General features: G+C 35.0%; 2 protein-coding genes across 4 annotated transcripts; both read left to right on the plus strand.

Annotated features, from left to right (window-relative positions):
• The first annotated feature begins 3,431 nt into the window (after positions 1-3,431).
• On the plus strand, positions 3,432-8,278 carry LOC105134747 (protein TIC 62, chloroplastic-like). Of its 2 annotated transcripts, XM_011039280.1 has the most exons (14): positions 3,432-3,703; positions 3,898-4,015; positions 4,093-4,165; positions 4,253-4,292; positions 4,428-4,604; positions 4,680-4,761; positions 4,849-4,921; positions 5,017-5,127; positions 5,639-5,782; positions 5,920-6,053; positions 6,406-6,600; positions 7,154-7,348; positions 7,596-7,775; positions 7,919-8,278. In XM_011039280.1, exons 1-14 carry the CDS (start codon positions 3,529-3,531, stop codon positions 7,968-7,970), a joined length of 1,749 nt encoding a protein of 582 aa, XP_011037582.1. In that variant the 5' UTR covers positions 3,432-3,528; the 3' UTR covers positions 7,971-8,278. The 2 variants fall into 2 exon arrangements, with proteins under 2 accessions (XP_011037582.1, XP_011037583.1); XM_011039281.1 differs by lacking the exon at positions 6,406-6,600.
• A 787-nt stretch (positions 8,279-9,065) lies between these two features.
• Positions 9,066-11,161, plus strand: LOC105134748 (S-adenosyl-L-methionine-dependent methyltransferases superfamily protein). 2 transcript variants are annotated; one of them, XM_011039282.1, is made up of 6 exons: positions 9,066-9,408; positions 9,530-9,668; positions 10,094-10,176; positions 10,326-10,460; positions 10,566-10,670; positions 10,931-11,161. In XM_011039282.1, the coding sequence occupies exons 1-6, from the start codon at positions 9,241-9,243 to the stop codon at positions 11,054-11,056; spliced, it is 756 nt and encodes a 251-aa protein (XP_011037584.1). In that variant the 5' UTR covers positions 9,066-9,240; the 3' UTR covers positions 11,057-11,161. The 2 variants fall into 2 exon arrangements, with proteins under 2 accessions (XP_011037584.1, XP_011037585.1); XM_011039283.1 differs by having other exon boundaries at positions 10,566-10,742; positions 10,931-11,020.
• The last annotated feature ends 817 nt before the right edge of the window (positions 11,162-11,978 follow it).

Genomic DNA, 11,978 nt, shown 5'->3' on the forward strand with positions numbered 1-11,978 from the left:
TCACTAAAGATCTTTTTATTAGAACAAGAGATATTAATGAATGTGTGAATTTTGATAAATTATAGGTATCTAAAAATTAATCCATGCTAAGAATTAAAAGGAATAATAAAAAAAAAACAAAAACAAAAACAAAAACTTACTAGCTGGTTGTAGGAATTGCAACCAAATAAAGTTGTCAAAAATGCTTTTTTTAACACGATACAGAACATACAATATAAACTTGAATTGTAAACTCGAATCATAAAATAGTAAAATCACAAGTAAAAAAATTTAACTAAAAATCATAAAATCGTAAGTAAAATATTTCTCTAAAAACTCAATCTTATGAGTTCTTGTTGCCAAATATTTCTCAACAAACTCAATCCTAAGAGTTCTTGTTGCCAAAATAACAATGAACTTAACAAAAAAAAACATATTTTCACCTAAGTAGTAAATCCTAGCAGTAAATGAAACATGATTGAATTTTTCTGTAAGAATTTACAATCAACTATCCCTAATAATGAGCTGAAATCCTAGCAGTCAAATTGTCAACTTACCATACAAGCAATTTCAAGATTGCACACCATAGATTTTGTTTCTTCATAGGTTATCAACTAGTATTATAAAATTATTACTTTTCATACCTACCTAAATTTCCTTCACATTCAGTTTTCTCTCAAATTTACATGCAAAATATAAAAAATCTTGAAACATTGAGAACTAGCAATCTTAGTTACAAGAAATTACAACACACAAAACTAGCAAGCAAGAAATTACACAGACTCACAGAATACCCAGATAAATTACATCTAAATTCCCTTCACATTCAGTTTTCTCTCAAAATTTTATATAATTAAGAAGCTTAGTTAAAGATAATGGAAAGTGACCTTAGCAATAATGCAATCTTGGTATGCTTTGTTGTCTATGCAGACTCACACCAAAACTAGCAAGCAAAATCACATAGAGCATAGGTAAAAATTACAAGAAATTACAACACACAAAAGTGCAACATCGTTAGACAGCTTCAATCGATGATTAATTAGAAATTACAAGAAACATAGAAGGACTAATAGCACCACTCCCCCTCCAAGAAAATTAAAAATTACAAGAAACATAAAAAAATCTATTATGTCGTTCTTCATGCCATGGATTTAACAGAACAGAAGCAAACCAATTAATAGTAGAAGATAAACATAGATTCACAAAATACCCAAATAATTTTTTTTGTCTCTAATCACCACCACCATTAGACAGAAAAAACAAAGCTTGGGATTGGAAATAAATTCTTACCTTTATCTCGCAAAGAACGCTCAAGATCTGGGGAAAGTGATTTCTTAATCTGCTGGGGAAAAAGGGAAGGGAGTTAGGGAGACAAGGGACGAAATATGGAGTCACTAGAGTGAAGTGTTAGTCATGGCCTCACGGGTGGGGTAGGGACTGGAAAAAAGGAGTGCTGAGTCAGCATAGGAGCATTTGTTTAAATTTCACGTGAAATCGTGAAATCGTGAAAACATTATGTTTTTAACATTTTTTATGAGTTGACCCGTTTTAATAGAACAGAAGCAAACAAATTAATAGTAGAAGATAAACACAAATTCACATAATACCCAGATAATTTTTTTGTCTCTAATCACCACCACCATTAGACAGAAAAAACAAAGCTTGGGATTGGAAATAAATTTTTACCTTTATCTCGCAAAGAACGCTCAAGATCTGGGGAAAGTAATTTCTTAATCTGTTGGGGAAAAAGGGAAGGGAGTTAGGGAGACAAGGGACGAAATATGGAGTCACTAGAGTGAAGTGTTAGTCACGGCCTCACGGGTGGGGTAGGGACTGGAAAAAAGGACTGCTGAGTCAGCACAGGAGCATTTGTTTAAATTTCACATGAAATCGTGAAAACATTATGTTTTAAACATTTTTTATGAGTTGACCCATTTTCATGCGGGTTTGACTGATTTTACTAGTTTTTGAGTTTTAACCATGATTTACATGTTTTATATATTTTGACTCCTAAAATGGAACAATTTTACGAGTCAAAACACATTTTTAACAACCATGCACCCAAGTGTTTGTTTTTGTTTTAATAACTACTCTTTATTTGAAAAATATAAAATTGATATTTTTATGTGTTTTTAAAATCAATATAACTACATACGGTGGAAAGAAAGATCTAGAGATCTTACCATATGATCTTGTTATAGAAGACATGAATGTAAAAAAAGATATTCATGAGGTCTTATTTATTTTTGTGTTTTAAAAATATTTTTGAAAAAAATTAATTTTTTTTAATTTTATTTGCTTTAAATTAATATTTTTTTATATTTTCAAGTCATTTTAATGTATTGATATTAAAAATAATTTTTAAAAAATTAAAAATTTATTATTTTAATCATGGTGAAACGAGAGTTCAAGTCAATGTCATTACCAGCTCTTAGTCCAAATCATAGAACCACTCCAATGTATTAATTTGGCTTGTAGAAAGACATGCGAATTAATTAAACACATTATGATTTCCATGCTTTCTTATTTAATATGACCATCTTCAGCTTCAAATATATTATAAACCCTCATCTCCATATCGATTTTATTTTTGGTGCGCTACAATCAATTGATCTAATGATATTGAGTTTTAAATTACATACATTATTTTCATATACATTAAAAAAAAAAAAGTTTGATCGAAGGGGGTATTAGGGTTATGACTCGTAGGTGCCGTGCAGCCCCTGCCACAACTCACCATGAGTTTGGTTCTTAAAATGGATAAATAAAAAGGAAAAGTCGATGGATTTCTTTTTTTTTCGTTAGCTTCTTTTTGTGTTTCATTAACCCGAGTATCTTACACTCTTTAAAAAATGCTAGACTAGCCCGGTTTAATTTAAAAAATATTAGATTAATCCGGTTTAGAATTTATAACTATTTTTTTTAATAAATACAATTTTTATAAATTAAATTTATATTTTTTTATGAAGCTGAAGCAGTGTTTTAATTGCTAGATGAATACTTTACTAATAAAGATTATAATTTTTAATCAAATGCTAATCTTTGTGTTTTTTTAAATTATTTTTTATTTTTAATATTAACAAATAAAAATTATTAAAAAATAAATTTAATATTTCTTTGAGTGGTTAAGGTATCTTTTTGTTCAACCATGCTTTTAAAATTATTTTTAATTTTTAATTTATTTTTTAGATTTTTTATATATTAATAAAAAAAATATTTTTTAACAATTTATTATTTTAATATATTTACACAAATAAAAAAAATATTTTAAAAAAAATATCATCCACCACCTCTAGCAAAATACATTTATTTACAGGCGATAAAATGATTGGAAAAAAAGAAGAAGAAGTACCAAATAGTCAATGGCCGTAATCAAAGCATGAACATTCCGTTGGGACCCATCAAATCCACATGGAGTGGAGATTGCCACAACTGCCAAGCTGCAAAGCAGATACAAAAGATAATTAAACCACTTGTGTGTCTGTCTCTTGAATTTTCAGTTCAAGAACCGAGGCAGGATCGAAACAGCCTTAATACTATTCCCCGAAGATGGAGGGTGGTTGCCTGCAATCATCAGCTATAACCACCATACCGACTTCTTTAACCAAATGTGGGTTCATTGAGAAATCTTATATACACGGTCAGCTCCTCAAGTTTCCTCATTTCAATAAGTTCCCGCATTCAAGAAAGCTCAAAATTCTTGATATCAAAGCTCAAGCTTCAGGTACATACATAACAAGAACATGCCTAACTTTATTCGTCATCTTTCTTTGTTTCTTGAAATGGGTTCGTTTTGATTTTCTCATTGCTCTTAGTTATGATCTTGATCATCAATGTCATAAATGGAGAGATGGGTTTCATTTCCTTTGAATGGCATTGAGGAATTTTTATTTTTGACTGATATTCATGTTTTACAAGTTGCTGCGAAATTTAGGTCTGGGGCAGTTGAGGCAGATTCAAAGGAGGTGGAAACAAAAGATGAGAATCTTGCATTTGTTGCTGGTGCTACTGGTAGAGTTGGCTCAAGAGCAGTGAGGTAATTTTCTAGTGCTCAATTTTTTTCAGTTTGGTGATTGTTTTACAGGTATTCTTTGACATTTGAATTTGCTTCAGGGAGCTTCTCAAGCTTGGATTTCGAGTTAGAGCTGGCGTCAGGAGTGCCCAAAAAGCAGAAGCTCTTGTGCAGGTATAAATTTCAGAGTTCAAAGGAGTCGATTTACTACATTTGTTTTTCTTTCAAAGCATGTTTACTAAAAGAGCAATCCATTTGCAGAGTGTTATGGCAATAAAGCTTGATGTTGAAGGATCCCAGCGTAAGCATTTCTAATTTACTTGAACATTGAAAGAAAGTAAGACGGTGATGAAAAAAAAATGTAAATCATTTTCATTTAGAGAAGAAGGCCTCCAACAGCTCCATTATAACAGATATACCCTGGTCTTTAGCCCAGCTGTGGAAAGGCTCGAAATTGTGGAATGTGATTTGGAGAAACCAAATCAGATTGGACCGGCATTAGGCAATGCATCTGTGCTTCTATGCTGCATTGGTGCCGGTGAGAAGGAGGTGTTTGATGTTACAGGGCCTTGTCGGATTGACTATCTGGCTACTAAAAACCTCGTTGATGCAGGTAAAAAAGACATCGGCCTGTGTGACAGCTTAAAGCGTTTTGTTTTAGAAAAATGAGTATTGTTCTTGTTTGCAGCAACTGCTGCAAAGGTTAACCATTTTATTATGGTTTCATCATTGGGTACGAACAAAGTCGGATTTCCTGCTGCTATTCTAAAGTAAGTTTAGTGATTTGGGAAGGAGAATTAGCATGTGAATCGTTAGTAGGTGACAAATGCTGATTTTCCTTCATTTTTTCTGCTAAGTTTGTTTTGGGGAGTCCTAATTTGGAAGAGGAAAGCAGAAGAAGCACTCATAGCAAGCGGTGTTCCTTACACTGTAAGAACCTGCAACTGCATTAAATGGACACACAGGTCATAAGAGTATGCTAGTTTATATTAGCTTGAACTGAATTATTTATAAATTCTCTTCAGATAGTAAGACCTGGTGGAATGGAGAGGCCTACTGATGCTTACAAGGAAACTCATAACATCACCCTTTCAGAGGAAGATACCCTATTTGGTGGCCTGGTGTCGAATCTTCAGGTGCGGTTCATTAAAATTTTACATTAGAGATTCTTTAACTTTCTTTGTGGACGTGTTTTCCACCTGTCTGCAAGGAAAATAACCTCAACTTCAGGCTTTAGAACAGAGAATGAAATAATGAACAACACTCACTTCTAGTCTGCATCTGTGCATTTCCATTTCCTTTCCTTAGAATATAGCAGTCATGTACTTAATTGATGCTAAGTCTTACTTCTTTTCATGTGCCTGTAATCCATGTCAGAACCCTGTTAAAAAATCATCAAGATTTTGAGGAAGGTTGTAAAGACATTACCTTCTTTTTCTGCTTTAGGCCAGGACCCGTTTCTGTCCATCAATTTTTTTTTTATCAAGCAGCTTATATCTCTAGACTGCTAGCAAAATTTATGTTTCATTTTACTCATCCCTGGTGGCATGTTGGGTGTGATCTCATGTAAAACCTACCAGTTACTGGCCAAAATTGTGGTGCATGCTAGAAAGAAAGGAATTACAAAAGGCAGTCCCAATATTGCAGGTTGCAGAACTTATGGCATTTATGGCCAATAACCGTGGGCTTTCATATTGTAAAGTGGTTGAAGTAATTGCAGAGACAACTGCACCATTGACCCCTATGGATGAGCTCCTCGCAAAAATACCATCTCAACGTGCTGAGCCAAAGGTATAATTTGAATGTAGCAAGCATAGTGCAACCCTATTTACCAAAGCTCTTGTATTTTTCTTTTATTTTCTTTCTCTGCATCATATAAAAAAGCAAGGAAAGAAAACAGCGAGTAGATGATGATATTGTGTTCTCAGGAACCACAAGCAGCAGATGTGCCTAAGCCTGTGCCTCCAAAGATTGTTGAACCTAAGGCTCCGAGCTCTCCTTCTCAAAAGGAACCTGCCTGGGCAAAAGCTATGGTGACAAGGCCACTCTCTCCTTATACCACGTAAGTCCAATCTAACATGTTCCCACTTTGTTTGAGAAGCTACATCAAGAGCTGTTATTTGTTGTAGCTGCAATGAGTTCCATGTTAGGTTCTTGTAAAAGTCACCCGCATGGCCAGTCATGTGAAGCTCTTTCCTGATCTTTCAAGGCCACATGCAGGCCTTCTATTGAGAGGGATAAAAGCCAAAAATTGAGGGCCTAGAATCTGACCATTATCATAGAGAGTCTGTAATTTGATAAAAAAGAATTTGCTCCTTATCAAATACATTTAACAAAATGAACTTATTTTCAGTCCAAAAGGTTTATGTTTTTGCTGCTGCTAAGTTATGCAATTGTGTTACTGTTATCAACAGTTACGATGATCTGAAACCACCTACTTCTCCCACTCCAACTCAACCCAGTAGCAAGAAAGAAAGTGCCAGTCCATTAGAAGCAGTATCAAAGCCTGCTACTCCAGATACTCCACCTATGCCAGCACCTGGCGTTGCTGAAACAAAACCAGGTCCAGTAGAAACAAAGACAACCAGGCCTCTTTCTCCTTATGTTGCGTAAGCCTTCTTTTAGTACTTTACACTTTTACTGCTCCTGCTCCGTCATTTAATGATTGGCGATTGCATCTGGCACACAAAACATGTTTTTGATATAGAATGAGAATTGAGCACCCAATTTTTATTCTCTCACGTAGTCTTCAACTGTAAAAGTTTCTCATGGTGACAAGGCCACTCTCTCCTTATACCATGTAAGTCCAATCTAACATGTTCCCACTTTGTTTGAGAAGCTACATCAAGAGCTGTTATTTGTTGTAGCTGCAATGAGTTCCATGTTAGGTTCTTGTAAAAGTCACCCGCATGGCCAGTCATGTGAAGCTCTTTCCTGATCTTTCAAGGCCACATGCAGGCCTTCTATTGAGAGGGATAAAAGCCAAAAATTGAGGGCCTAGAATCTGACCATTATCATAGAGAGTCTGTAAATTGATAAAAAAAAAAAAAGTATTTGCTCGTTATGGAATACAACATTTAACAAAATGAACTTATTTTCAGTCCAAAACGTTTATGTTTTTGCTGCTGCTAAGTTATGCGATTGTGTTACTGTTATCGACAGTTACGATGATCTGAAACCACCTACTTCTCCCACTCCAACTCAACCCAGTAGCAAGAAAGAAAGTGCCAGTCCATTAGAAGCAGTATCAAAGCCTGCTACTCCAGATACTCCACCTATGCCAGCACCTGGCGTAGCTGAAACAAAACCAGGTCCAGTAGAAACGAAGACAACCAGGCCTCTTTCTCCTTATGCTGCGTAAGCCTTCTATTAGTACTTTACACTTTTACTGCTCCTGCTCCTGCTACTTCATATAATGATTGGCCATTGCATTTGGAACACAAAACATGTTTTTGATATAGAATGAGAATTGAGCACCCAATTTTTATTCCCTCACGTAGTCTCAACTGTGGAAGTTTCTCATTCTGCTAAAAAATTATGCTCGGTGTCAAATTCATGATTTCATCTTCCCATGTCATTTATGTCCTACTAATTGCGTTTTCAGATATGCTGATCTCAAACCCCCCACATCACCATCTCCAACTGCACCAGTGGGATCAGTCATACCAAAATCCGCCACAAATGCGGTGCCCGAGACAGGTGACCGTGCGCCTCCAATGGCAGCAACAATCGACAAGCAACATCATACAGAGCCGAATCAAAAGCCACTATCACCCTATCCCATGTAAGCTTGATTTCTGATTTCCACTTATTTTTCATCAAACTTCCCGTGGTAATGGTTATCTACAGAGTTTAGTCATTTCATAAAGCCACTTTTTTTTTTTTTCCTTTTATGCCATTGAGTTTCTCTGTTTCTTTCATCTCAAGGTATGAAGACCTAAAGCCTCCAGCATCTCCAACGCCTTCACTGAAGCTATAGAATGTTATATTGCAGAGCTAAGTATCAACAATGACATTTCATTGGAGAATTCCTGCAGCATTTTTACTTGCAACCTATGAAGAGGCTAGCAACAGAAACTGCGGAATCCTTTTCTATGATTTCATAATAAATGCTACTTGTAATGTTTTTCTTATTAACTGTATCATGATTATTCTCTTGACCAATTTAACGTAAACTCAGCAAAATCAATCCGACAGTTTGACCTCTTTCTTGAGTAATTTCATGGACAGAACTTAGAAGTACAATTCATTCATGAAAGGCCTCAAAAAGATTTTGCTTGTGATTAACTGGTTGTGTTATCTGGCTCTAATTCTACAAGGTTATGCTCCAAAATATGGTTTATTAATTCTAGCGTATTGGTCGGCTTCTAGCACTCGTTTTCATATTGATCCATTGAGTATCACGAGTCACCAGAACAACACCTCAAAGTTCAAAGAGCAATTGGATTATCAAAAGCTAGCGTTCATATCACAATTTTCATTATAAGCTATCAAGGTATTTACATGGCAACTTATGACATTTTTTAGATGCTTTGAAGTAGGCTAAGATCAAGTCTTGTTAAAGACAAAAGGGAGAACCCATAAATTTAAGATTTTATTTTATGGTAAGTGCAAAGAAATAAAATGAGTTTTGAAAGCAATTGAAATCATGTTTTTTAAAAATTTAAAAAAATATATTTATTTTTTTTATGTTTTTTTGATTGATATACTAATATTAAAAATATTTTTTTAAAATAAAAAATATTATTTTAATACATTTCTAAACAAAAAATAATTTAAAAAATGGTTATTTTAAGCATCCTACACTTTCAAATAACTATTAAATATTAAATAAAAAAAATTATTTTGGTGGTTTATTGGCTGAACTATTCATCATTGTTTAATACTAGTTAAATTATAATATATATATGTTTTTCAATAAATCATAAATAATATAGTATATCGTGTATTTATTAGCATGTACCATGTTAAATATAAAAAATAATTTATAATAGTTTTTAGCAAAATAATTTATGAAACATAATAGGTTCAAGTTCAACGAGACAACCAATCTCTAGATGAACCAGATCGGTTCGCTGAAAAAAAGGTCGTTTTTAAAGAAGTGTGGATTGGTTCTAAAAACCTGAAATTCCAATAACAAGATGGACTCGTTATATCGAGGCCCAAGCATTTAGGGTTCAGGGTTTCTGCACTGTGGAAGAGGAGGAAGAAGGCAAGTAGAAAGCGAACCTAAGCTGAGAAACCCTGAAATGGAAGGGTCCCGAAAGCCGACCACCGAGCCTCCCTCTACTGCTCTGGCTTACCAGGATCCTCACTACTGGAACGAGAGATTCTCTAAGGAGGAACATTACGAATGGTTCAAAGACTACTCTCATTTTCGCCATCTTATTCAAGCCCACATCCCTTCAACCTCCTCTGTAGTCACTCTCTCTCTTGCTTGTTGCTGTTGGGTTCTTTTATTTATTTTTTACTTTCAAGAATTGTTTGTTTTTACTGTGCTTGTTTTTGCGATAAGAAAGTTTGAATGGTTCATTGAAGGTGTTGGAGCTTGGTTGTGGGAATTCACAGTTGTGTGAAGAAATGTACAGAGATGGAATTACTGAGGTTACTTGCATTGATTTGTCCGCTGTTGCGGTCGAGAAGATGCAGAAACGGTTGGAAGCTAAGGGGTATAAAGGTTTGTTTCTCCTTTGTAGTTGTTTATGCCATCATAACGTTGAATAGTAGTTCTTTTAATTATGCAATTTGCTGCTAGGATACAATGAATGGTAGTCTGCAATTTATGGTGGAAAGTTGAGTTCAGTTCATAAAATAATCTTTTGATGCAACACAATTAAAGAAACTTGTGGAGATGTAGGAACCAAAGATTTGTTGGTCTCTACTTCCTACCAGCTGATGATGAATTGCTGGATTTTATATCATCTGATTAGTTTGTTTGGGCTGTTCAAGTAAAACAAAACTTGTTTCAATGTATATATGATAAACTTTGTGAAACATGTTAGTAGATAAGAAGGGGGAAATCTGTGTGGGGTAACAAGCAGTTGTTTTTCAAAAATGCAGTGGTGTTCTAAGCTTTTCTTTCTTTTTCCCCTCTATCATCAGAAATAAAAGTGCTGGAAGCTGACATGCTAGACCTGCCCTTTAATGACGAATGTTTTGATGTGGTTATTGAGAAAGGAACCATGGTAAAGAGGCAATCGAGACTGTCTTTTTATTTGTGTTGGAACTTCAGCTTGACATTTTATTGATCAGATTATTATTTCCTTCTTGTCCTTGTCTGGGATTTTAATGACATTGTGTGTGTTTATTTACTCTATTTCCCCATACCTTGAAGGATGTATTATTCGTCAACAGTGGTGACCCATGGAATCCAAGGCCTGAAACAGTAGCCCAAGTGAAGGCAATGCTTGAAGGAGTTCACAGGGTTCTGAAACCAGATGGCATTTTTATCTCGATCTCTTTTGGCCAGGTTGGACTAACAAACACAGAATTGCCTTTTTCTTTTTGGGTGTTGGGGACTCAATGGTGGGTGTTGTATGCACCATTATTCTTACTTGAAATCCATCTTATGCAGCCACATTTTAGGCGTCCTTTATTTGATGCTCCGGACTTCACTTGGTCTGTAGAGTGGAGCACTTTTGGTGATGGATTTCACTACTTTTTCTATGTCTTGAGGAAGGCAAGTCCTGGGATTTTCGCTCTTAATTGTGTCCTGTAGACAATCTATGTTCTTATCGTGTAAGGCATGCAGGTGTTTTTCTACAACGAGTTCACTTAATTTGTATGATTTATGAGGCAGGGTGCTATTTAGATATGCCAAGAATTTAACTGCTTAATGATTCAACGCTTCCACAATTTGCCGCTTCTCTCCCTTTGTGACATATTTCTGATTTGTGTTATATTTCTTCTTGTTTTATATTGATAAATCAACATTTTCAGGGGAAGAGATCATCAAGTGACGAAGGGTCTCGTGGAAAGAATGAAATACCGTCCATTTGTCTATTTCAAGAAGAATTAGAGGGAGAAGATTTTATTTTTCGAACCAACATAGATGAAAATTGTTAGTAATGGTTGTAACTTCTACATGCTGATTCTTTGCTTGTGTATGCACTTGACATTGAATTATAGTTTTAGGCAACATATATGGAACTTGAGCTTAGTATTCTTGAATCTTGGTGGATGCTTTGTCACAAATGCCGCCTCCATTGACCATTTACCTCATGCTGCCAAGACGACGCGTTTTGCTTCTTATAGAAATTGATAATCTCAAATTTTAAAGAAACTTAAAAAGCTTTGAAGATCCAATAACCTATGGTTTCGGGCAACATGTTTGGGCTTAACTGCCCATGTGCGCATTCTTAAGGAAGAGTTTAATATTATAAGCTTAACCTTAAAAAAGAGAGCTTAATTTTGATGGGCTAAGACTCAGAGTTCAATATCACGGGTTTCGTTTCAGGGAAGGGTCCAACTTTTATCATGGGCTCAACCAAGAAGATGGGCTCAACTAAGAAGAAGATATCAGGAGTTTAGTTTCAGGGAAGAGCCCAACTTTTGTCATGGGCTCAACCAAGAAAATGAGCTCAACTACGAAGAAGAGTTCAATTTTTATTGGCTCATTGTTAAGAAAGAGCCTAGTTGTCATAAACTCAGAGGAAGAGCTTGACCCCTATAAGCTCAGCCTTGGTATATCGTTTATCACCTATTGGCTCGAGTGCAGCGTTTGAGCTCATTTTTAGGCACCTCTCGAGCTCAACTACGCAACTCGATCCTGGCTCTCTAAGCCTAATTTTTTAGGACCTCACACGCCCTTTTGAGATTTTTTTACTGATCCAAATTGTATCCTACTCTCCCTATATCCCCCCAAGTATATAAAATTTTTTTTAGTAGTTTATTATATTTTTATTTTATTAATAATACAATAAACATTTACTCATCATTAATGTTATCACGATAAAATAACTCTCTAAACCCTTTACTTAAAAAAAAA

Source organism: Populus euphratica, unplaced genomic scaffold (assembly GCF_000495115.2).
Source record: "Populus euphratica unplaced genomic scaffold, PopEup_1.0 scaffold91.1, whole genome shotgun sequence".
NCBI classification, from domain to species: domain Eukaryota; kingdom Viridiplantae; phylum Streptophyta; class Magnoliopsida; order Malpighiales; family Salicaceae; genus Populus; species Populus euphratica.

Bases quoted from the DNA above. Each gene is read 5' to 3' on its own strand.
- LOC105134747 (XM_011039280.1), top strand. From the start codon at position 3,529: ATGGAGGGTGGTTGCCTGCAATCATCAGCTATAACCACCATACCGACT. The intron at 4,016-4,092 runs GTAATTTTCTAG...AATTTGCTTCAG, and splicing joins GTTGGCTCAAGAGCAGTGAG to GGAGCTTCTCAAGCTTGGAT. The intron at 5,783-5,919 runs GTATAATTTGAA...TTGTGTTCTCAG, and splicing joins CTCAACGTGCTGAGCCAAAG to GAACCACAAGCAGCAGATGT.
- LOC105134748 (XM_011039282.1), top strand. From the start codon at position 9,241: ATGGAAGGGTCCCGAAAGCCGACCACCGAGCCTCCCTCTACTGCTCTG. The intron at 9,669-10,093 runs GTTTGTTTCTCC...CTCTATCATCAG, and splicing joins GGAAGCTAAGGGGTATAAAG to AAATAAAAGTGCTGGAAGCT. The intron at 10,461-10,565 runs GTTGGACTAACA...CATCTTATGCAG, and splicing joins TCTCGATCTCTTTTGGCCAG to CCACATTTTAGGCGTCCTTT.